Source organism: Nematostella vectensis, chromosome 13, assembly GCF_932526225.1.
Source record: "Nematostella vectensis chromosome 13, jaNemVect1.1, whole genome shotgun sequence".
In the NCBI taxonomy this organism is placed as follows: Eukaryota; Metazoa; Cnidaria; class Anthozoa; order Actiniaria; family Edwardsiidae; genus Nematostella; species Nematostella vectensis.
The window spans coordinates 6,415,986-6,441,449 of NC_064046.1; the positions used below are offsets into that span (position 1 = coordinate 6,415,986).

Consider the following 25,464-nt stretch of genomic DNA (forward strand, 5'->3'; position numbering starts at 1 on the left):
AACAAGTCCGGGACGAGATCTGGTGCACTTACACGAAAAAAAAATATGTACAAAACGTTCTAAAGCGAAAAAATGCTCTAAAATGGTCTGTATTACTGATTCGTGTCATATGAGTAGAGTCTCCCGCTATTGTTGGTAACTCCTAACTCTGTGGTTACTTTACTAAAAGAAGATCAACGCATTTATCGAACTTTTTTGGTTACGGCCCTTGAAACCCAGAAGAGTGGGAAGTGTCCCTGTAGATTATATGACTCTAGAAATCATAGAAAACGTCGTTGCAAATAGGACCAAACAAGAGGAGTGGTGTGTTATACTAAGTACTTCGGAGTGTCGGTCCATATTTTTAAAGATATGCAATTTTATCATTTTTTTTACGCTTCAAATATATTCGATGCGGGACACTTCCCAGAAAATTATAGAAGATTTATTTCAAAATTTATTAAGGAAAAAGGGCCATACACGATAAATGTTAGTTGTAATAATGGTTGTAAACTGTTTTACGGATTTTTTTCCGTTCCTTGGTTTTGTTGTCCTAGAGGGGGTGTAGGTGGGGGGAAAAGGGAGTGGTTACTATAGCAACCCGAAATAACTACTTCATGTCGCTTTTTTTAGTCAAAAGAACGGCAAAATTAATGAAAAGCAAGATCAGAAAGCTTGGACGAGATTTACAAAATTCTCAAACCTCTAGCTTTTTTTAAGTGTTTTTAATAAAAAAACGCCTAAACAAATAGAAAATGCTGTAAATAGGAATACATTTCTTATTCACTACATGGAGCAAGATAATGAAACTATTGCTGATCATGCCTATTTATACCTACATCCTTTCGGGAGAGTATAAACCTGTATAATGAACATTTTTGTTACGGCCCTTGAATATCTGCAATTCGGGAAATGTCCCGCTAAACTTCGTGATGCTATAGATGATGGAAAATATCGTACCAAATGGAGTATAACCAAACGAACGATGTGTTACAGTTAGATCTGCTGATAGCATGTCTTTTAGGGGAAAATGTTATAGTTTTATCCATTTGTAGGTGCTTTTTGTATGTTCAGCACGGGACACTTCCCACACAATTGTTGAGTGTTGTATTGAAATAAATAAATAAGCGGAATCCATCAAATGCAGGACATAAAACAGTTAAAATAATGGTTTTGGTTTTTACCACGTTTTTTTAGCTCTCAAACATTTTTTCGATTAAAAGGTAGGGTTAGGGTTAAGGCCAGGGTTATAATTAGGGTTAGCAATAGCGTTAGGTTTGGTTTGAGAAAGAGCTAAAAAAGAAAGCGTTGTTACTCAGAACAATTGTTTCGCCTTTTCCACATTTTGAGATATTCACACGTTTTGACAAAAAAGTAAGAAAAACGTATATTACATGACGCTGGAAGGCTGGATACGATAGAATATCAAAGTCCGTTGAAATAGCATTGAATAAGGGAGCGATGTATTACCAGCAGCGGATCTAGAGTGAGGTTCCCCTCCTAAACGCCTTAGCTAGGAGTTAGGAAGTTGTGTCTTTGGTAGTCAGAAAGTCAAGAGTAATGACCCCCTCGTATTCTTTTCTGTAAAACGTGGGGGCTTCCAATACCGTACACGATACTGAGGATGATGAGCTAGTAGGCCCAATGAGCCACAAGGACGCCGTTCTACTTATAACTTCAGCCCAGGTAAACTCGAGAAAGCCCTCGCAGGAGGAAGCCGACCCCGACTACATTCAAAGACGAAGAAGGAACGCAGCAACAAGAAAATGAGACCGAGGCAGACGAGGAGGAGGAAAAGTTTTGCAGAAAAAACAAAGCCAAGAACTGGTCTAAGCTTGGGAATAGCAAAGATCGAGTTGAAGCACAACTTTCAGCATTCTGGAAGCATCTACTGAGGCCGGAGGGTGGCATGAAAAAACCCGCTACAATTGCCGCTGAGGTCACAAGCAAAATTTACCGGCTCATGATCGAACTAAGCAACCAATCGGGAAAACGTGTAGACTTCGAGCTCTTCCGTGACCACTGCTTTATCTGGGACAATTTTGTTATGACCACAAACCCAGCAAGTATTGCACCAAGATTTAAGAAGTGCACTGTATATAATTACATCTTAGCACTGGAGGATTTCTTGCATTTTATTTTAAATTGCCAAAGCGAAATGATATTGCCTTATGATGTCGAGAAAGACCTCGAAAAGACATTAGCAGCTATGTCAGGCTGAAAAACCTATCTTAAGCCGGTATTGAGACAAGAGAGATCCGACAAGCAGGTAGAAAAATATCATTGTAAATTCGAAGACTGTGATGATCATAAGATTATATGTTTTTCCGTTACGTTAGAGAAGTGCCACGTTATGTGCAATCAAGACCGGTGTACTGCAGCAGATAAGTCCATTCCATTAGAGTTTGGGGAAAAATGTACAAACTCATACAGATGATACGAGCCTTTTGTAGTTAAATTAACTAATCATTTACTCAATGAAAATTTGTATACAGTAAAAGGCTTATTATTAAAAAGGAGATCTTGTCACCTTTTTGAACCTCGTAAGCGTCAATGAAGCTCGTAAGCTTCTCTCCTCGATATTCCATGCACAAGGGTCCACTTCCCGGGACACTTCCCAGCTGAAAGGGACATTTCCCGGGACATTTCCCTGATGGGTCAGTTCCCGGGACACTTCCCGGGACAATTCCCGGGACACTTCCCACTTTACGGGACAATTCCCGGGACACTTCCCAAAACGGGACACTTCCCGGGACAACTGCCATTTCTAACCGGGAAATGTCCCGGGAAGTGTCCCATTTTAGGGACATTTCCCGTAGAAACAATACAATACAATACAATACAATACAATACAATACAATACAATACAATACAATACAATACAATACAATACAATACAATACAATACTACTGTTTCTACTTCCAACTTTTTGTCCCGCGAAATTGTATTACGTCTTTTCGCAATATTTCCCACAAATAGAGTAATCCAGCTCACACAATCGGTTATCAGTGACGTATCTATCTCTTTTAAAGTATGCTGAAAGTTCTCTGAATGCGCATCAAAAAAAGTGGTATTTTTTTGCAATTTCCCGACTCTCACGGGACAAATTCCAAAAGGTGGTCTAAAACTTCATTTTTTTATCGAATTTCCCGATACTTTCAAGGAGAAATCAGTTCATCCCTAAACAACTTTACACTCAATACTGCCAGTAAAACAAGCAGCTATCTAGTGCGGGACACTGACATTGGTGTTTTCGAGAGAATAGTCATGTTCACCAACAAGTCCGGGACAAGATCTGGTGCACTTACACGAAAAAAAAAAAAATGTACAAAACGTTCTAAAGCGAAAAAATGCTCTAAAATGGTCTGTATTACTGATTCGTGTCATATGAGTAGAGTCTCCCGCTATTGTTGGTGACTCCTAGCTCTGTGGTTGCTTTACTAAAAGAAGATCAACGCATTTACCGAACTATTTTGGTTACGGCCCTTGAAACCCAGAAGAGTGGGAAGTGTCCCTGTAGTATATATGACTCTAGAAATGATAGAAAACGTCATTGCAAATAGGACCAAACAAGAGGAGTGGTGTGTTATACTAAGTACTTCGGAGTGTCGGTCCATATTTTTAAAGATATGCAATTTTATCATTTTTTTTACGCTTCAAATATATTCGATGCGGGACACTTCCCAGAAAATTATAGAAGATATATTTCAAAATTTATCAAGGAAAAAGGGCCATACACGATAAATGTTAGTTGTAATAATGGTTGTAAACTGTTTTACGGATTTTTTTCCGTTCCTTGGTTTTGTTGTCCTAGAGGGGGTGTAGGTGGGGGGAAAAGGGAGTGGTTACTATAGCAACCCAAAATAACTACTTCATGTCGCTTTTTTTAGTCAAAAGAACGGCAAAACTAATGAAAAGCAAGATCAGAAAGCTTGGACGAGATTTACAAAATTCTCAAACCTCTAGCCTTTTTTAAGTGTTTTTAATAAAAAAACGCCTAAACAAATAGAAAATGCTGTAAATAGGAATACATTTTTTATTCACTACATGGAGCAAGATAATGATACTATTGCTGATCATGCCTATTTATACCTACATCCTTTCGGGAGAGTATAAATCTGTATAATGAACATTTTTGTTACGGCCCTTGAATATCTGCAATTCGGGAAATGTCCCGCTAAACTTCGTGATGCTATAGATGATGGAAAATATCGTAGCAAATGGAGTATAACCAAACGAACGATGTGTTACAGTTAGATCTGCTGATAGCATGTCTTTTAGGGGAAAATTTTATAGTTTTATAAATTTGTAGGTGCTTTTTGTATGTTTAGCACGGGACTCTTCCCACACAATTGTTGAGTGTTGTATTGAAATAAATAAATAAGCGGAATCCATCAAATGCAGGACATAAAACAGTTAAAATAATGGTTTTGGTTTTTACCACGTTTTTTAGCTCTCAAACATTTTTTCGATTAAAAGGTAGGGTTAGTGTTAAGGCCAGGGTTATAATTAGGGTTAGCAATAGCGTTAGGTTTGGTTTAAAAAAGAGCTATAAAAGGAGGCGTTGTTACTCTGAACAATTCTTTCGCCTTTTCCACATTTTGAGATATTCACACGTTTTGACAAAAAAGTAAGAAAAACGGATATTACATGACGCTGGAAGGCTGGATATGATAGAATATCAAAGTCCGTGGAAATAGCATTGAATAAGGGAGCGATGTATTACCAGCAGCGGATCTAGAGTGAGGTTCCCCTCCTCTCTGGGATGCAAAGGGAAAGTGTTTGGCGGATCTAGAGTGAGGTTCCCCTCCTCTCTGGGATGCAAAAGGGAAAGTGTGTGTATTACCAGCAGCGGATGTAGAGTGAGGTTCCCCTGCTTAACGCCTTAGTTATAGGAGTTAGGTAGTTGTGTCTTTGGTAGTCAGAAAGTCAAGAGTAATGACCCCCTTGTATTCTTTTCTGTAAAACGTGGGGCTTCCAATACCGTACACGATACTGAGGATGATGAGCTAGTAGGCCCAATGAGCCACAAGGACGCCGTTCTACTTATAACTTCAGCCCAGGTAAACTCAAGAAATCCCTCGCAGGAGGAAGCCGACCCCGACTACATTCAAAGACGAAGAAGGAGCGCAGTAACAAGAAAATGAGACCGAGGCAGACGACGAGGAGGAAAAGTTTTGCAGAAAAAACAAAGCCAAAAACTGGTCTAAGCTTGGGAATAGCAAAGATCGAGTTGAAGCACAACTTTCAGCATTCTGGAAGCATCTACTGAGGCCGGAGGGTGGCATGAAAAAAAACCCGCTACAATTGCCGCTGAGGTCACAAGCAAAATTTACCGGCTCATGATCGAACTAAGCAACCAATCGGGAAAACGTGTAGACTTCGAGCTCTTCCGTGACCACTGCTTTATCTGGGACAATTTTGGTATGACCACAAACCCAGCAAGTATTGCTTCAAGATTTAAGAAGCGCACTGTATAATTACATCTTAGCACTGGAGGATTTCTTGCATTTTATTTTTAATTGCCAAAGCGAAATGATATTGCCTTATGATGTCGAGAAAGACCTCGAAAAGACATTAGCAGCTATGTCAGGCTGGAAAACCTCTCTTAAGCCGGTATTGAGACAAGAGAGATCCGACAAGCAGGTAGAAAAATATCACAACCAGCTGACACTAAAGGAGGTACAGGACATGAATAACTCTGGCTTAAAGAAGACAGAAAGTTCCTATCAAACGCTACTACTAAAGGCAGCTACTCTCTTAGAGAACACAATGAAGTAAGGGATTACCTGATTTTTATGGTGGTACACTCCAATGCCCAACGTTCTGGTGTCGGGGAAGGGCTGCAAGTCTCTGAGTTTGCGAAGGCGGAGTGGAGAGAAGAACGCTTCGTAGTTCTCGTAAAAAATCACAAGACCGGTGCCGATGGTCCAGCACCTGTGGTCCTAACCACAGAGACCCACGACCTAATGAAGAGATATCTAGAGGTGTTTCGACCTTTCGCGGCGGCGGAGAACCCTGGGAAGGACGAAGGGGCGTTCTTTTTGACAAGGGCAGGGACTTCAATTCAGTCAAGCCGAATTTCCTCAATCTTTGCATATCAGGGGAGAAAATATGGTCGAGTTGAGAAGGGACGGCTTTTCCTTTCCAAGTTTTGGCAGGTTGCGGCGTCGTCTTTTCGCAATGAGTCTGATGAGAGCCGCACAGACCTTTGTAATCTGATGACGCACAAGATCCAGACCCAAAAGCAATACTATGTTTTGGAGGACAAGATTGAGCGGTCTGTAAGTGCTCAGAAGAGTCTCGCAGAGCGATTCCAATGCTCTAATAAGCCACCAAGCGAACTTTCAGATGCTGCGTCTTCACAGAGCAACCGTCCAACTGGCCGTCCTACCATACTTGACGAACAGCAAGAGGCTGAACTTCTAACATTGTTTGAGAGAGAGATCAAGAACAAGCTGGTAATCAACAAGGACCTGGTAGGCGAACGAGTACAGACAAGCAAAACACTGCAGGGCCTAGACATCAAAAAGGTTAGTAAAATATATTCCTGTTACAGTCTTATCTGTTTTGCTTGTTAATATTCTTTGTCATTTGATGGAAATCCCCCCTCAATGACAGAGTTTTTCAAATTTATGTATGTTACATATCCCCCGCCCCTGAAAGATATTTATTTGTTTGGTCTTTTTTGACTTTTTTATTCTTCCCTGATCTCCAGCAAACACATCAATATAGTTCAAAGAAATAAACCAAGAAAGCACGCTTTCCTTTTACTGACTAGGGGTTTATGTCGCTGTCTACCTTGATATGCAGAGAAAAAATGACCTACTCATAGTTTACGCCTTCCCATGTTTAGATTTTCAACCGCATTCGCTATCTGTCCTCTCTTGAGCCAAATCCAGAGCTCCCAACAGCTTCTTCAGACGAGGACAGAACCGCTAAGTGGGTGGATGACAATTCCTCCGACATAATCCCACCGACTGCTCAAGGGGAGCTCCATGGGTACGCGGAAGTATTGGTCAACTGATGATGAAGCCATTGTGGAGAGAGTGTACTCTCACCTGTTCAAGAGAGGGTCTCGCCTTCCTCGGGTCCATGATATAAAGCATGTCATGGACACGTGTAAAGACGAAGACTTTCAAATGTTGATGCTCTCTCTCGGGAGTAACCAGCCAACAATTCAGTACCGGCTCTTGGCAAAATGCAAAACTATGCATTTGTCTCTAAACAGGAAGTCTAGAAAGGGTAGGGTGTTAATATAAACTACAAATGCTTGTTTCCATTCTTTTCCCACAATTCATAATTTTGATTACAAGTTTTATCTTTTGATAAGCCCAAATGATGCCCTTAAAGGAAAAGTAAACGAGACGTTGTATTATATCATTGTAAATTCGAAGACTGTGATGATCATAAGATTATATATGTTTTTCCGTTACGTTAGAGAAGTGCAACGTTTAGTGCAATCAAGACCTGTATACTGCAGCAGATAAGTCCATTCCATTAGAGTTTGGGGAAAAATGTACAAACTCATACAGATGATACGAGCCTTTTGTAGTTAAATTAACTAATCATTTACTCAATGAAAATTTGTATACAGTAAAAGGCTTATTATTAAAAAGGAGATCTTGTCACCTTTGTTGAACCTCGTAAGCGTCATTGAAGCTCGTAAGCTTCTCTCCTCGATATTCCATGCACAAGGGTCCACTTCCCGGGACACTTCCCAGCTGAAAGGGACATTTCCCGGGACATTTCCCTGATGGGTCAGTTCCCGGGACACTTCCCGGGACAATTCCCGTGACACTTCCCACTTTACGGGACAATTCCCGGGACACTTCCCAAAACGGGACACTTCCCGGGACAACTGCCATTTCTAACCGGGAAATGTCCCGGGAAGTGTCCCATTTTAGGGACATTTCCCGTAGAAACAATACAATACAATACAATACAATACAATACAATACAATACAATACAATACAATACAATACAATACAATACAATACAATACAATACAATAAACTTTATTTAACGAGGGTTTCATATTAATCTTTTATAGTTTTATAATATATGGCCCTCCCTATATCCAAGTACCTATGATAATAATAAAAAGCTATGTTAGACATTTACGGAAATACAAAGGGGAAACTTGGAAATTAAAACTATACAGACACTAATACTACATCTTCATAAAGCAACTAGCTACAAAACTAACTACAAAACAGGCAGACGTCAACATAGAAACAAGTACAAACAGATAAACATTAATTAACATGGAATAACAATTAACATGAGAATGAATAACCGGTTTTAGGAAAAGTAGCAGCGGCAGTCGATATAAAAACGACATGTATGGCAAAAAAGTTGTTCTAAGTGTGAGATACCGAGTTAAGGTGAGAGTGGAAAATATCACGGACTTTTTTCTTAGCAAGACTTGTAACATTTGGTAGTTGAGTAGACATAGAAACAAGTACAAACAGACAAACATTAATTAACATGCAATAACAATTAACATGAGAATGGATAACCGGTTTTAGGAAAAGTAGCAGCGGCAGTCTATATAAAAACGACATGTATGGCAAAAAAGTTGTTCTAAGTGAGATACCGAGTTAAGGTGAGAGTGGAAAATATCACGGACTTTTTTCTTAGCAAGACTTAACGACGTAACATTTGGTAGTTGATTGGGATTTAAAATACGGGAGAAAGCAAGTTGTTTAAGGCTAGGGGGTAAAAGGTTAAAAAGAGAAACTGCAGAAAAGGAAAAGGTGCGTTTGCCAGCATCAGTCCTGGGTTGGGGGAGCACGAGATTGTGTGAGAACCTTGTTCTTCGTTCATGCGAAACATAAGAAAACTTTGAACGCAAACTAAGAGGGGAATCCGGATTAATAAGAATTGACAAAAGAGTCAATAATTTCCTTTGCTTTATCAAATCAAAAATGGGGAGCCAGTTTAGACGAGAAAAGAGCGAAACAGACGGGACGGAAAAATCTGCAGACAAAATAGTGCGCGCAGTAAAAGCTGGAGGGTTTGTGAGCAGTTGCCCCAAACGCTAGCACAGTAGAGGAACTGACTATGAATACAGGCATTGTAGTAATGTATTGCACCAGCTGGCGTCAGGAAGGGAGCAATACGGCGTAGTAGGGATATGCGGCTGTTAATCTTTTTGCATAAGTGCTCGACATGAGGTTAGATAGATAGATAGATAGATAGATAGATAGATAGATAGATAGATAGATAGATAGATAGATAGATAGATAGATAGATAGATAGATAGATAGATAGATAGATAGATAGATAGATAGATAGATAGATAGATAGATAGATAGATAGATAGACTGAATTAAGGCAAAGGGCCAGCACATATAGCGTTATAATATTACAGAAATCGATAAGTAACAAAGTCACCAAAGCGTTTAGTTACAGAAATATGTTTGTAGGTATTCATACTGCCGGATCTTAGTGAGTATCCATGCTCGTTATTAATTACGCCTCCAGTAATTACAGATCGAAGGGGTTCTAGCTCCTTAGCGGAGGTCATGAGACTGATACAAAGCTCGCGCCTGCGGTCAGCAAGACTTTGGAGCCCGCTGGCGTCCAAGGCCTCCTTGTATCGTAGATGGGGTAAAACGATACGGAGGGCCCTATTTCGGATGCCCTCAACAATGTCGACAAGTAACCCTGTTATATTAGCCCAGGTTCCCAGGTGAGGTGGTTATCAACACCACCCCAAGAACTCGCGCAATTGGACAACTGTTGGACAACAATTGGACAACTGTTTAAGCTTACTGAAAGAGAGGATTCAGCCAGATTTGATATTTTTTGGTGGGAACCAATTAACATTGATTTAGTTTTCTTGAGGTTGAGTACCATACGATTGAGTGTAGCCCATTTATGTACATCAGTTGCTAGTTTATTTAGTTCAACATCAGGCACACTGGGGCCGGAAATCAAAAATGTGGTATCGTCTGCAAACATTGTAGTATCGGTAACAAGGTCAGAGGAGAGAAAAAGTGGCAAGTCATTGATGAATAGAACGAAAAACAAAGGACCGATAATACTGCCTTGAGGAACTCCCACTTAATGGGTAGTGCATTCGATAAAACTCCTTTGGAGCACGTTTTCTGAGTGCGTCCATAAAGGTAAGACTTAAACCATTTGAGTGTTAGTTCATCGCACCCATACAAACCAAGCTTCAATAGTAGGGTGTTGTGATCAACCAAATCAAAAGCCCTCTTCAAGTCAATCAGGAGCATACCACTTAGAAGTCCATTATTCATATTCTTTAGAAAGGAATCAGAGAGATTTATAGTGGCCAGTTCGCATGAACGGAACCACACCGGAAACCAAATCGAAAATCTGTCAGAAGGTCTTGTGAAGTAAGAAAATAATAAAAACTTGTATGGGTGTGGCGCTCGAGAACTTTAGATAGGATACAAAGTACGGAGATGGGACGAAAATTCATACGGTCAAAAAGAGACCCATCTTTAAAAAGTGGTGACACTTTCGCACTTTTCCAAGGATCAGGAAAAACACAAGAGGAAATACTCAGGTTTAGGATTTTAGTCAAGGAGCGGAAAAACATTAGTGAAAATCATAAGGAAAGTTCTTGTTTTCCGAGTTCGAGTTAGCAGGGAATTCGAGTTTTCCTTATTGGACAAGTTAACGGGGAATTCGAGTTAGCCTTATTGTTCGAGTTAGCGGGGAGTTCGAGTTTTCCTTATTGGACAAGTTAACGGGGAATTCGAGTTAGCCTTATTATTCGAGTTAGCGGGTAATTCGAGTTAGCCTCATTGGTCGAGTTAGCGGGAAATTCGAGTTAGCCTTTTTGTTCGAGTTAGCGGGTAATTCGAGTTAGCCTCATTGGTCGAGTTAGCGGGGAATTCGAGTTAGCCTTATTGTTCGAGTTAGCGGGGAATTCGAGTTAGCCTTATTGGTCGAGTTAGCGGGGAATTCGAGTTAGCCTTATTGGTCGAGTTAGCGGGGAATTCGAGTTATCCGAGGTCGAGTTAGCGGGGAATTCGAGAGTTGACGGAGAGCATGTCCACAGCACGTGTCGTAATCAAGTCTTGTTACAGTACAAGGCATATTCTCCTAACGGCAAACAAGCGTTAGGTATATTATGTTTGCTCAGAGACACTGAACAAGCAAACCTGTTCACTGACTTAATAATAAAAACGCGAACAAAGGGAAATTTTTCTTCCTGTATTCAGAAACTTACCTTCCAGTTTTATTTCGTTTTGCTATGAGTAAGCAGCTGAACTATCTTCTTAAATTCCTATTAGGCTTATGGCTTGTCCTAGAGAGCGAGGGGACTTGCAAAAGTTCGAATACGATCAAAGTAATCGAACCTGTGTCAGACACGCAATGGTTTATCGCTGCGAACTCTCACAGAGTTGCATGGACTCAATCCGGTCGTTCATTCCGCTGGAACATATTTCTTTTCAATGCCAAGGGGGATACGGTAGCAGATATAGCTAAGATGTTGAGTGAATATGAGGATGGAGAGATGGGATTCGATTGGTTAGTTCCTGAGAGGATAGAGAGCGGTCGGCATGCTGTTAAGGTTGAAGTTGATGGTGATGAAGGCTGCTTTGGGACGAGCCAAGAATTCACTATCACCGAAGGTCAGTTCTATTATACATGTAGCACTTGCGTATAAAACGAGAGATTAAAGAACCTACAGGCAAAATATATATATTTTTATATATACAGTCGAAGCTCTTTGAGCGACCGCTCTCGTAAGCGACCAGCCCCGATAACGACCACGATCACGAATCACCGATTGAATTGTCACACAAACTCTGAATTCTAAGCTCTCGTAAGCGACCGACTTATCGGTGCGACCAGCTCCGTTAACGACCACAATTTCAAAATACCAACTGAGATTTTCTTGTATTTTTAAGCTCCCGTAAGCGACCACAATGATTTTTGGCTTTACAACATCAGTCAACACCTGATAAACATCATATCCAATGCATGCTGAAATCACATATAAAGCGGAAATGTTGTAATGTTTCACAAAAGCTGCCTTTCCAGTAGGCAACTATTAAAGAATTTCATAATTTCAATTTTCTAACTTCAATTTCAAACATTTCTGTGTCTCCAGAAAATGTGTAGATGCAAGGAATCTCTAGTCCATTGCCAACTCCACGATTTATCCTTTTTCCAGTTACAATAGCCATCCACTTGTTTGTTGCACGCTTTAGAAATTGGCTAACAAAAGACGCCATGCGATCGTCGTAGACGCAGAAGATAGTCTCTTGACGAAAAGCTTAAGTCGTCGATATAAACGAGCATAACGAGCTTCTTTGCGTAGAATTAATTGCTATTAAATAAAACAACTCACTCTCATGATAAGTCAAATACCTAGTTTTAAAATCAAGCAATAAACCAAAATATCACAGCGTTGTTATAATCACGATAACTTTTAGATTCCATTTTAATTAAGCTCTCGTAAGCGACCAACACCTATTGTTCAAGTTTTTGGCGCCCAGTGGTCGCTTATGAGAGCAAGCTCTCGTAAAAGACCAGCTCCTTTAACGACCACAGTTGTCAGTTCCCAAGGTGGTCGCTTACGAAAGCTATATATATGTATATTCAAATTGAAAATACAATGTTTCATTTGCAGGAAAAGTTCAAAATAACAATCCTCATTTGAAGTCTGTTAATATGATATTTCATCGAAAGTTACTTGCTTGAATTAGCCGATTGAAATAAGTTCTTCGTGTGACTCGAAATTGAGTGGGAGCATAAAATGGTGGCGTGATTGGCCTTCTTTAAGTTCCATTTTGCTTTTATCGACAGTGCTGAATAACGTACGCGCATGCGCGTGTTCGCCAGAAAACAAACAAAATCTTAGTGTTGAATCGTTCGAGTAAAGGTACGAAAGGATGACTTCGGTCGCTGTTTTGACTTACTGTACAGCATTAAAACCATACTGTACAAAAGATGACAGATTTGTTTGATAATAAGGGAGTCATAAAGAAAATTTTAGCCTTAGGTTTGATCTAGTTTTCTTAGCATTCGCCAAAATGTGACAGTTCGCCGGTAAAACGCCGCCATTTCAAAACAAAAAGGCTGGTTTAACCGCGCGGTACTGGAACTAGTCTTGCGTTTTTGAGCACTGTCGCTTTTATCTTATTGCATGTATTCAGGCAGCCCATCACAAGCCGAAGTATTTTTGCCGCCATCTACTAATATACTGGACGTCACATCTCTGACAAATTCATCTGACCCAAGCCCAACCCTCCCCCATGAACAAAAACACATGCGCCGTCTCAAAGTCGAAGCGGAAAACTTCGCTGGCATCAACATGTCCGATTATTGGCCATCGTCCGTACATTGCACAATCAAACGAGTTAGTAACCCAAGCAGAGAGGAGTTCCTGGAAAACTTCATTAATCCAGGGATACCTGCTATTATCACGCAAGCGATAGATGATTGGCCAGCCATGACCATGTGGGACTTCGATAAACTAGGTAGGCGGCTATTTTACGTAGAGCATGCGTGGTACTGGCTAGCTCTCCTAAGGCTAAACTACACGAGCAAATCTCATTTATCAAATATAAATTAACCAATTTTCATTTGCTTGTGTAGACTATCATATTTAGCAAATTTTAATGTGGCATTTGTTGAAAAACCAGCATATTCCTTTTTATTGGCAATGTCAAATATCGAAATTTGTCCGTTTGGATATAATATGGAAAGACAGATATCCCTAGCTCACTTGTAGGTAATCTGACTCTTAGTTTGTAGTGCGTAGCTCGCAAACTACTCGCCCAATTATTATTGAGATTTTAAAGATTTTATTTTGTAGTAGAAAAAACTATTTATTTTAACTCCATATATGGCTACTACAAACTAAGAGTCAGATCACATACTGCGAGCTTGGGATACCTGTGTATATATCGAACTTAAGTATCGGTGACAGATTCGACGGGAAAAAAAAACAAAGAAAAATACAAAGAGCCAGGCGTGAAACGACTCTGTCTTATACACTTAGCCGTTTTCTTGCCCTTGCCGCCGCCGTTGCTTTAACTTTATAAATTGAATATGACAATTTTTCATTTATAACGTATAATTGCTTCAATAGAAGGTCATCTTACAAAAGGAGTCAAGGTAAACATTTTAGACCACCCCTCCCCCTACAAACGATGGAACTCACTACGCCAAAACTTGGCTGCCTCCCTACGCGACCCCCCTCAGGTTCACATGACAGACTTCCACACAGTTTACCCACAGCTTATGGCCGATGTTCGACAGATGGACATATTTCCGGACAATGCGGACTATATGCAGGTATGATATTTTATGTGTATTTTGGTGTGCGTGCTTTCCTTCTAAGTTGTTTGAAGACCATTATCGATGGAGTTTCTGGTCGCTGGCTGAAGGAGTGTAGCTCTCATTTGCATCCGACTCATGTCGGATGCGTAGTCTTTATGTTACGACGCACGATACCGTGGGCACGTTGACAGTTTTGTGAAGTAGACCATAAGGATGCGAGAACTGTGATACAGATTGAAACTTGCGAACCAGTACGCATCAAAAAACAAAATTCTACATATAATACAACGCCCATGTGTAGTCCTCATTCTCACTAGACCACGCCAAGTGCAAAGCTTCGTAAATATCGAAAGTCTATTAAAAGGAAAATGAGGTCCATTTGTTAAATAAGTTTGGTTGAATCAAAGCTCTATTTCTGAAATACTAATTGGCCAAAATCTTGTCTTGATGACCACAGTTGCGCGCGTTATGCTATAAATATGGTTGGATTCAGAAATATTACAAAACTTGTCTTATTTTTATGCAGTTCGTAGACGAGGATATCAAGCCTGCACAGCTTTCACTTCAAATGGCCCCGCAGAGGTCTGGGTACCACTGGAGAGTTGAGCAGTATAATGGCTCCCTGTGGAGTGCTCTCGTACGTGGACACAAGCGATGGGGTCTCTACCCCCCTTCGGTCTACTTCCCACCAGGTACGGTGGTCATCCCGACGATTAAGACTATGAATACAGTGGCAGTGGTAGATCCACGGTTGCTCACGCCCCCCTTTTTTGGGCCCTAACCCACCTATTCCCTCCACTCTCGTATGTTTTGGCTCGCTCTGCAATTTCCTTATTAGAACATTAAACATTAGCACTGTAATTCGGAGTCTCATTATTCACAGGTTCCCTTAGGTTCGATTTGTACTATTTAAAAAGAACACAGCCATTGATTGATAACTAAAGTTTTAGAATGCATATACAGTATATATAAAAATGAAAGTATCGAGCTGGAATAAAAAAAATATATTTACAACCGATTAATTATTGATTACATCGATTAATTATCGATTTGTTAGGCGTCGTGCATAATAATCACCGAGCTCAAGACTCACAAAGCTCGGAGCCATTCACGTGGTGGGCACATACACAGCCTCGACTTCGCGCTGACCGACGGCCATCGGAATGCGTTCAGAAGCCTGGGGAGATCCTTTACATCCCGTCCGGGTGGTGGTGGAGTCATATCAACCTGGAAGACACCATTACCTTACAGGTACGGAACGGGATCGGGAGATTTTGTTTATTTTAATTTTAAACATGTTACATATTTTCCTTAATTACTAGGAGTGCCACTTTTGCTATCCACACCAATAAATATTTTATCAATCATATCTGATTTTATGCATAATATAGCGCTGGTTTTGTGACCGGCGTTCCTTGCGCGCCTGCCTTGACGAGCTAAAAGAACAATCCGACACCAGCCCGAAAAACTACAGTGGTGACATTTTCGTCCAACTACGTCATCACTTGAAAACGCATAGCCCAGAATTCCTCACTGCCGATGATGATGACCAGTTCCAGTCTCCCGTGAGCGGCAAGGGCAGGACGTACGAGGAGTGGGAGAGGGACTTGGTCGCGGAAAGATGGCAGGTAAGTTGTGTCGTGTGAAACCCTTCGACATGTGAGCCATAAGGGACTATAAGTAAGGCCATGGTCGAGAAAAGATAGAAGGTTAGTTGTGTCGTGCAAGCCTCTTGAAACTAGAGACATGCTGTCCCTCTTATATTCTAAACCTTTCGAAAGCAAATATACGGTCGAAAATGTTTAGCGCTGGAAGTAGCATGGCATCTATTGGGTATGAGCCCATATGACAAAGGAGACGAGAGCCAGCAGTTATGGTCGAAAAGGGGGGAGGGAAGTTGTAAAGTTGTTTGTTTGAGTTCGTTGTAAGCCGCAAGAAACCGATACTAACTTGAGGGCCGTGGGAAAGCTGTACAGACTGAGGGGTAGTTTTGTGAGTTTATATTGAGGGAGCTCTTCTTAATATTTAACATTCTCTTTAATTTGGTCACAAGGTAGCACCATCATAAAGCCAATACTAACCGAACGAGTTTTATATGATCTCTATAAGGATCAAATCGTGAGGATTGTCGTGAGAGTTGAAATTACCATCTTAATGAAGTGTTTACTTTTTTTTCAGGAATATTTTGGAAAATATGAAATTGGGGTCAATTCTGGTGAATTTGATGATCAGTAATACGTCGGCGATGCGAAACAGAATACAAATGAGTGACTTTAGTTAAGCTTCTTACAAAACAACACCAGCATACGGGTAAGGCGCGCAAAAGGTTTTGGGACTGACGAACCTTTTAGGTGGTCCGCAACGCCTTCGTGTCAATGCGCTGCTAAGAGCTTCATAGATAAAGGTTAAATCACTCTATAGAAGTTTATTTTGAATATAACGTATACTTTATTTTCAATACCATGTAGAAGTAAAACAATGTTATCAAAAAATAAACTCAGCTCCTACTCGAAAGCCACTTCCATTTTCTTAATAATATGGTGCTAAATACGCTAGATATTCACTACTTCAATACCAAACATTTTTATTGTCTGAACCGTGTACTAGCATGCTCCGATAGCTACTTCTCAATAGTTTAGTCAAACTTTGAAAAATCCTGATGGTGCCGGTTTTAGAGAAACGGAAAATTTGATGAAAATTGTGTTATCTTTACAGTAGGTTGTTCCGCACACTTCGTCCTGAAGTACGAATCTCCTAGCTCCCTTTCCGAGCTGTCTGTCAGCAGAGGGGCGGGAGATGCTTTGTGGCTCGAATGTCGCTATCACGTCACGCTTGGTTTTAGTGTCCTCGCTCTGGTCAAGAAGCGTGAAGGTGTAGCGAGGGTAAAGGGGCCACTTTAGGATCGAGTCAAATTCGCCTGATTGCACCTGAAATACAAAGAGTTTTAAGTTATCATCAACAACATCATGATCATTACCACCATCATCGTCGTCGCAATTGTCAGAATCACAATCAACATAATCTCATAATCATCCTTGCAATCATAGTCACCACGATCATCATTATCAGCTCCAACAGCACCGTCGCCAGAGTCAGCATACTAATCTCCATAATCATCTCCATCATTGCAATAGTTAGAATCACAATCATCATCACCACCATAATCTTCACCATCATTGTCGCAATCGTCAGCATCAAAATCGTCACCATCGTCTCCATTGTAATTGTCGCCATCTGCAGCGTCACAATCATCACCATCATCTCCATCTCGTAATTGTCGCCATCTGCAGCGTGACAATCATCACCATCATCTCCATCTCGTAATTGTCGCCACCTGCAGCGTGACAATCATCACCATCATCTCCATCTCGTAATTGTCACTATCTGCAGCGTGACAATCATCACCATCATCTCCATCTCGTAATTGTCGCCATCTGCAGCGTGACAATCATTACCATCATCTCCATCTCGTAGCATTTTTTATGCAGTGCAAATCAGGTGCGGAAAGCGTCAATATAAATATAAGCAAAAGGACATTGTCATTATCAGCACCATCGTCATAAAGATTTCATTATTATCATCCACAGGGTACCCACCTGTAGCCCCACCGATATGTATCTGCCTCGCCCTGTGCCTATGCCATTTAACCAGACACCCGCGCACATTTTGTACCCGTGGGGGGAGGTGTAGAATGCCTCGCTGATCATGGGTTCGGAGGCTCTGCCTGTTTTCGCGTCCATAAGTTTTCTGGAAAAACACTGGATTTTCCAGATAAATTCACCATTTGCACATCGACTTCGGCACTCAACGATCTCTTGTTTTTGGCAAGTTAACGCTTCTTTCTAGAAGAGAAAGAAAGAAATTAATTTAAGAAATCACATTGGAGTGATCAAATCGGTATTGAAATATTGTACAATAAGACCACACAGGGAGTGAGAGGAAACTCATCTTAGACGTTAATCGAAAATAGTTCGGGTAAATCGAAAATAGTTAGGTAAATTGAAAATAGTTCAGGTTAACGAGATTCGTGTTTGTAGTCAAAATGTCATACATTAAGGGCTATAAATGGCCATAACAAACCGAGATGAAGCGAGATGATTGGATTAGCATGGCGTACCTGTAGTTGGATGTGTTCTTTCTGGAGTAAGAGCCGCTCTTTCTGTGCGGAGATCTGTAGCTTCTGTTCACAGACCAGGTCACAAAGCATGGCCACGTGTGAGGTCAGACTTTCCTGTACGTGCGCAGCCATCTTCTGTCGCTTCGCCTGTGCATGCATTATCATCATCATCATCATCATCATCACTATCATCATCATCATCATCACTATCATCATCATCATCATCATCACTATCATCATCATCACTATCATCACCATCACCATCATCATCATCATATATCATATATTTTGTGAATTAACAGATTCAGAGTGAAAGTAAATGGAGAACTTATGCTATCAAAACTGTTATTTTATTTTGACGAGTAATTTGTAAATTAGAAGAATCGCCATATAAAATTGCCACGTTTCCCTATTTCAGCAACCATCCTCTTGTTAGACACATTTTTGAGCTGGTGCAGGTTGTTAAAAGTAATCAAAGTGCTCTAGGGCAGACTCTTTCATGCTAAACTGGATTTGTAATGACAAGCAAGTGATATGGCCGTAGACATTTCAATAGATTGTACAAAAAGAGCTACTTCATAAAAAAAAATATCAATTATTTGTTTTATGTCCGTTTGAAGGTTAAAAAATCAGAAGAAAAACTCCAGCCTATTTTCAAATTTGCACCCTGTGTACGCGCCTGTAACGTATCTTTGGTTTAAAAAAATCGCGCACGTTCGAAAGTGAGCCCGAGGCAAATTTCAGCTTGATTATGGGTAGAAGAACAAACATAGCGGAAAGCCATCTTCAAATATCAACATTTCTTATTTACTACCTTTTTTTTGCTAAAGCCGCAAAAGATTGCCAAATTTCTACAATTATAAATGATATGTATATATATATTTTTACCTTATTACACTTAATGTTTGCGTCACTTTAATTTCGCGAATTTCGCGATTTTAAAAGATTCGCGAAAAAAAGTGACGTGAAAATTAAGTGTCGCGAAAATTAGGATGCGCAAAATAAAGCGAGTATATAAGAAGCCTTTGGGGGAATATTGACCGTTTAATAAGCTTTATGGAAACACCTTGTCTATTTAATCATCTAATGTATACATAGTACCGTAAGGGGTTGGGTTGGACTTGTATTTTAGATTTTTATGAAACTAAATTTAGCCCACGCATCTTTTTGTTACATATTGTTTCAGTATTGATTATTACAGCACATTTTAATTCCACTTGTTTTGCTTGATTTTATTATCCCCAAATCGCGAAAGTGTCGCGAAAAATATTGCCATCTGAAAATCGCGAAATTTTGACGTCGCGAAAATTGAGTGTAATAAGGTATATTCAATCGTGTTGTCGTTACAAGAAACATCGTGTGATCCATCATCATCATAATCACTATCATCATCATCATCACTATCATCATACACTATCATTTATCAATCAATGGCTGTCGTTTTCCTAAATGGTCTAAAAGAGCCTGGGGCTAACGCGCGGGAGACCTGTGATATTCTAAAACGTTAGGAACTAAGCTCCATTTCCAAGGTGTCTGCAAGGAATTCCTGCAAGTTTACGTAAAAATTCTCGACTTAGAAAGCTCTAGAGCGATAAAAAAGCGAAAAAATGACATATTAGCAGTAACACCGTCATCATCATTACTCGTGATCATTGTTGAGAAGGCAATGATGTCTATATATCCTCACCTTGAAAGTGCATCCTGCTTCAGCAAACCTGCATGGGATTACAAGCAATGGGCACTCTTGATTTAGGTGTACTGCCAGCTGAGGAAGTTAACAAATAAATACACGCGTTTTATAAGACTCTTCCTTACAGTTTCCTGCGCCAAATTTAAAGGAAAACAAGTCCTCGCGCCTTACCGTGGCAAGCAATAATGAGGAATTAAGCCAATAAAGATGCAAGAGTCACAGATTTGATTGGCTCGAAGTTCAAACCTAAACGGAGGTGTTCTCAAGAATTTCTTTGCCTCGCTGATTGGCTAGTGAAATTCATGTCAATCAAAATATTACTTTTCTCCCAACCTCATTGGTTTAGTTCAAGGTGCAGTAGCGCGCGTCGCATTGTAAAAGCAAGTCGATCGTTGACCAATTATTGCTAGGTCAGCCTCCCATGACACTCAACACTTGCAGTAGTGTGCAGAGCAAATAGTGGAATTCTTTTGGGACAATTTACTAATGAAAACAATAATGCAACGCACTCTTGTTGAGGTGACTTCGCTCCAATTTAGTGGCCTAACTATCTGAGGTCAACGTCACCTAGCTTTTTAACGAGGTCTCCGTTACCTTTGAAAATGGCGCAGAAAGTTTGAAAAAGGAAAAGTGACAAAAAAATCGAAATTGGCAGCTCTTTATAATTGCAATTTCATAGCGCATAGAAATATTGTTATACTGTGACTTTCTTAGAAGATAACATTAGAACGTGAACAGTGTGAGCCATGGTGAAGCGAATTGAACAGTCACCCTAGCAGCCGTTCTGGACACTTGTCAATGAGTAGCTGTCATGTGCTGCTCCCGTGCTGTCGTATCAGTTTGTCATGGTTTAGTGTGTGCTGGTAACGCGGTTCCCACGTGAATGTGGTTTATCAAAGTGTTTTACGTATCATTGAGTGCTTGTCACGTGGTGCCCACGTGAACGTGGTTTCCGAAGCGTCAAACAGTCGCATAGCTAAGTTTCATCGAATTCTGGTCACGTGGTGTCCATGTTCATGGCTTTCCGTGGCGTCAGTCGGTTGCACCCTACAAGACAACTTGTACAAACATAAATACAACAACCACCATTACAATTAAATCATAGTACAAACACAAAGGACTTGTCGCATAACCGTCTCGCGTCTGCTTTTTTAAGGGAATTCAGATCAAATTAAAGATTCCCTACAAATGTTTCTATTGTCGCAGAATGGAATTTGCAGGGTCAAAGTAAATTCAATACAAACCGCTTCCTTGGTGAGATCTTTGGCGCCGCACGTGAGCGGACAGGAGATTGGGAACGAGGCACAGCTCTGGAGATGGACCTACAGAGAAACAGTGAAAGACATTTAAAAGAACACCCTAAATGAGGTATCATTCATTATCTTGAACAATAAAAACAACAACAACAATAACAACATCAGCAATGACGATTACACTAGTTTCATAAATTACAGAAGCAGATACAGCAACGCAACCATAACAGCTGCCCTGCTTTGAAGACACATGCCTCAAACGCGAATTACCGATGTGCAACAAATTTGCTTATTTTAAATGTATTGGTCGGTAATAAATATATTTCCCTAGCTGCCCCCAGCAGCATTCATTTTTTCCAAAACGCACGCTCGCACGGGAAAGTGCATATTCCCGTTTTTTTTTGTTCTGAGACAATAAAGAAATCTTAACAGTCACTGGCAAATAATTATTTTATGCAAATTTCACAAAAGTATGAAATTTTAATTAAAATTACTTAAAAATATTGTCTCGACGCCGCCACAGGAAATAAGCTTGACTCTGAAACGCACCAGTTATTAAAATGATTCGGTTCAAGTTCGGTTCGACGTATGCCTTAAGCCTAAGTCTGTCGTGGCGGATAGGTCTATAATGATGGATAAGTCTAACGTGACGGATAAGACTAACGTGACGGATGGGTCTAACGTGACGGATAGGTCTAACGTGACGGATAAGTCTAACATGATGGATAAATCTAACGTGACGGATAAGACTAACGTGACGGATGGGTCTAACGTGACGGATAAGTCTAACTTGACGGGTAAATCTAACGTAAACGCCGTCGTGTCGTCTTTCCGCTGTCGTAATATTGAGGTCCCTATAATCAAGCCATAGCGCGCCAACGGCCAACCGTGACCTACCACTTCAAAATAAAATATAGGTTTTTGAATTTGCCAAATCGTGATCAGTCGTAAACGCTCACATTCATATCAGCAAACACGACTTCTTTGTTACAGTGTGTACAATTGACTAGGCGCCTGCTGCATTCTGGGTAATGCCCTTCCAGCTTTCCTCGCTCCACGCTTGCGCCACAATCTTTAGGACAGCGGACCTCTGACAAATTACATCCTCTCTCCAGGTGTTTCTAAGGAATGAAAATGTTATGGTGTATACACTTTTGGGTCTCTATGTAAATTAAATCAATGCCGGCTTAGCATTTGTAGAAGCTGCAATTACCACAAGTGTGCTTCACATGAGAATAAACAGGATTTTAGGGCTTATGTTCACTAACTAAAAAACAACTAAGGAAATTGAGACGAAGCGTCGTGTGCCAATCTTGTAGAAAAGAGACAACAGGAACCATGGGCTATCCACCCCCATATTACCCCTATCTAGCAATCTCACCTCTAGGTCACTTATCGTGCCCTGCCATTCACAGCCGTCGCCATGGTGAGGGCAGAGAATATCCATCGAGAGGATTTGCCGGTGACATGCGTTATCGGGAAATATCTGAAATAAGAAATCATCACTAACACCAACACTATAATACTATCACTAAGGGGTCGACCATTCAACTTTTCAGGGGTGCTTTATTGTTGAGCAACAAGTTTAATGTTCGGCCCCTAGCGCCATTATCATGAAAGAAAATTTGACTGCGACAAGCGTTAATTAGGAATTACTGAAAAAGGAGGTGAAATCATCGTCAGGATTTTCGCCATTAGTGTGATCATCACCACAATATTATAATCGTCATGGCAAATTTTATCACCATTGTCACCCACAGAGGCGTTTCTAGAGAAAAACGCCTGGTGGGGATATCATCCATAATCATAACAAGGGACCTTGTCCATAATCACCATCTTATTACTTTTACCTTGCCGACATTCAAAGTGAGGTTATCCAATGGACAACGAGGCCTTCTATTCCTAGCAAGCGAAAAAACAGGATTAGAAAGCATATCAGGACAGAGTACGGTACACAAAACACGTTACCATGGCGACGTAGTGTCTCTAATTACCTTATAATGGGTTGTATACATGTCTGACAGACGCGATGACCGCATGGCGTGACTTGGACCGGATCACGCAACGCCATCAGACATACGGGACATTCGAAAGACTTGTCCAACGGAACGACGAACCGAACTTCGTAACCAGGCATCTTGAGCCCGTGCACAATTTGAGATACCAGTGGCTGTCTTCAAAATCCTTTAAGGGATTTTTAACTCGACAAGGAGTTTTTTTTTTTTTTTTTGCTTTCCCTTTGTTTTCTTTTCCTGTAATTTTGTTTTCAAATTTGTAGATTCAATTTGCTTTAAAATTGAATCCTGCAAAGTGATGAGCAGCTTTGTGGCTGGTGATGGCGAACCGACAATAACCAGATGTTGACGGGCTTTTTGTAATCCTCGGAGCGCTATTAGCATTCACAAAAATGATAATTATTCTTCAATTAGAATTTTCTTTCACTTCCACAAATATTCTCGTAGACCTTCTCTAGCCAAAATATTCGATCCTTCACAACAAATGGAATGTTTACATTTAGAATAACGTCCAACGGAAAAATTCTATTGTGAATTGCGCACAATATTAACCTTCGAATTTCCTTCGCGTGAGTTGGGACCGTAGTATTGTCGTTTCCCGATCGTTTCAAGCTTCACGAATCGTAAGTCCAATAGTCCAGTCTTGTAACGTTTAACCGAGAGGATATACCACAGAGAGGCGAAGAAATTCGAGCACTAGGCGTTGGTAGTTCGTGTGTACAAGTTAGCGTGGCACGCCTGCGTCCAGTTCGCAGATAGAAGTGATCTCATAACCATAAGACTACGCCCATGCGCAAAACAACGCGAAAGAAAGTTGAGGAAAACAGATGGCAATGGCTAAAGGAGCTGATATATGTGATATTTTTTTAGCTTATTATCACAAATAAAATTGTGTTATCATGGCTGGATAGGAAAGTAAGGAGACCACAGTGCGACGTGCGCTAACGTGGTTACAAGGATAGTAGTAGGAAGTCAGTAGGGTTGCAGAGAGAGAGAGAAAGCAAGCTTTCCATCAAATATTGAAGCACGCTTGAGCATTTCTTCGACACCCAGCTAGAAAGTTCCAAAAAACTGTCAAAGTACCTACGGAATCATCTCTCGTCGTAAGATACATTTGGCCGCTGAGCAAGTTGGGGACTACTTAAAATATTTCCAGTATTTGACGATGTTAGTTATAACAAGAACTCTATGAAAAAAAAAACAGGGTCCTAAGATTAGATGCATTGTTTCAATTGTATCACATAGATTGAAGATACATTATGTAATGCTCCGTGTAAGAACTAAGCAAGTCTAACATGCCAACGGCAAATGCAGGCTGGCATGTCAAAAATGCCGTTGTTTGTTCTAGAAATTTGATTGGCCAAGACAAAACATTATAGCATAACTATAAGATACAGATAACACATGATTCATAATATTTTTTTAATATTTTGTTATAGGGTTAATTGTTATGTCTGATCCAGCTTTTCAGGTAAATTTTATGTGGGGAACCTTGTAAATATAAGACGACTAACAGCTATTGTTCTGGCTTCTTCTCATTGGTTCACCACAGAAAATTACCTGTAAGGTGTATAGCAAAGGAGGTTTCACGCAATTTCTTCTAAATCTTACTATCTTCTATACGTCCTGCATGCATGTTTGGTATAAAAAAGATGCTATGTGGGAAAGCTATAATAAAGATTTTTGCCGCAGGACAATGGGACTTTGCCTAGTTCTTACACGGAGCATTACTTATTTTCCTATTTTCTTTTAGAATTTACGAGACAAACATTGCGGGTACTGCCCGCGCGCAACAGGTGTCACGTGAGGAATGGAGTTGTCACGCGACGAATGGAGTTGTCACGCGAAGCCACCGGAATCCCATGATTTGACAGGGATGTGACACTCACAGTTTTATCATTTTATTTACTGAGTTTCTCTCTCTATTTTTTTTAAACAAGGTAAAAATACGAACATTTCTTGGAATCTTATTATACCTTACAATTTAATAAAATCCTCGTTTTATACATCTTCAAGTAATGCTCCGTGTAAGAACTACGGTGAATCTATAGGTCCTGCGGCAATAGGGGTTCGTTATCTTTTTAACTAATCTAATTAATATTGCTATGCTTATTGGTTTAAGACGCTCTGC

The 25,464-nt window shown here is 40.4% G+C and overlaps 3 protein-coding genes across 4 annotated transcripts; 2 read left to right on the forward strand and 1 right to left on the reverse strand.

The window, feature by feature from the left end:
* The first annotated feature begins 5,778 nt into the window (after positions 1-5,778).
* On the forward strand, positions 5,779-7,007 carry LOC125559104. The gene is made up of 2 exons (XM_048721061.1): positions 5,779-6,513; positions 6,837-7,007. The coding sequence occupies exons 1-2, from the start codon at positions 5,779-5,781 to the stop codon at positions 7,005-7,007; spliced, it is 906 nt and encodes a 301-aa protein (XP_048577018.1).
* Positions 7,008-11,152: 4,145 nt separating this feature from the next.
* LOC5517996 (2-oxoglutarate and iron-dependent oxygenase JMJD4) lies at positions 11,153-16,772 on the forward strand. The gene is made up of 7 exons (XM_001637989.3): positions 11,153-11,599; positions 13,130-13,453; positions 14,068-14,273; positions 14,785-14,950; positions 15,316-15,509; positions 15,650-15,886; positions 16,437-16,772. The coding sequence occupies exons 1-7, from the start codon at positions 11,218-11,220 to the stop codon at positions 16,491-16,493; spliced, it is 1,566 nt and encodes a 521-aa protein (XP_001638039.1). The 5' UTR covers positions 11,153-11,217; the 3' UTR covers positions 16,494-16,772.
* LOC5517997 (TNF receptor-associated factor 4) lies at positions 16,687-25,344 on the reverse strand. 2 transcript variants are annotated; one of them, XM_048720907.1, is made up of 9 exons: positions 23,886-25,344; positions 23,169-23,220; positions 22,700-22,804; positions 22,278-22,439; positions 21,310-21,387; positions 20,063-20,140; positions 18,376-18,522; positions 17,855-18,100; positions 16,687-17,185 (listed from the first exon to the last, which is right to left on the reverse strand). In XM_048720907.1, the coding sequence occupies exons 3-9, from the start codon at positions 22,763-22,765 to the stop codon at positions 16,898-16,900; spliced, it is 1,065 nt and encodes a 354-aa protein (XP_048576864.1). In that variant the 5' UTR covers positions 22,766-22,804; positions 23,169-23,220; positions 23,886-25,344; the 3' UTR covers positions 16,687-16,897. The 2 variants fall into 2 exon arrangements, with proteins under 2 accessions (XP_048576864.1, XP_032218420.2); XM_032362529.2 differs by having other exon boundaries at positions 23,313-25,344.
* Between the last annotated feature and the right edge of the window lie 120 nt (positions 25,345-25,464).

What these genes read in the sequence shown, in the direction of transcription:
- LOC125559104 (XM_048721061.1), top strand. Translation starts at nt 5,779, where the DNA reads ATGGTGGTACACTCCAATGCCCAACGTTCTGGTGTCGGGGAAGGGCTG. An exon ending in AGGGCCTAGACATCAAAAAG is followed by an intron (nt 6,514 to 6,836) that starts GTTAGTAAAATA and finishes TCCCATGTTTAG; the next exon opens with ATTTTCAACCGCATTCGCTA.
- LOC5517996 (XM_001637989.3), top strand. Translation starts at nt 11,218, where the DNA reads ATGAGTAAGCAGCTGAACTATCTTCTTAAATTCCTATTAGGCTTATGG. An exon ending in AGAATTCACTATCACCGAAG is followed by an intron (nt 11,600 to 13,129) that starts GTCAGTTCTATT and finishes GCATGTATTCAG; the next exon opens with GCAGCCCATCACAAGCCGAA. An exon ending in TGGTCGCGGAAAGATGGCAG is followed by an intron (nt 15,887 to 16,436) that starts GTAAGTTGTGTC and finishes CTTTTTTTTCAG; the next exon opens with GAATATTTTGGAAAATATGA.
- LOC5517997 (XM_032362529.2), bottom strand. Translation starts at nt 23,455, where the DNA reads ATGCCTGGTTACGAAGTTCGGTTCGTCGTTCCGTTGGACAAGTCTTTC. An exon ending in TGTATACAACCCATTATAAG is followed by an intron (nt 23,221 to 23,312) that starts GTAATTAGAGAC and finishes TTCGCTTGCTAG; the next exon opens with GAATAGAAGGCCTCGTTGTC. An exon ending in TCACTTTGAATGTCGGCAAG is followed by an intron (nt 22,805 to 23,168) that starts GTAAAAGTAATA and finishes TTCTTATTTCAG; the next exon opens with ATATTTCCCGATAACGCATG.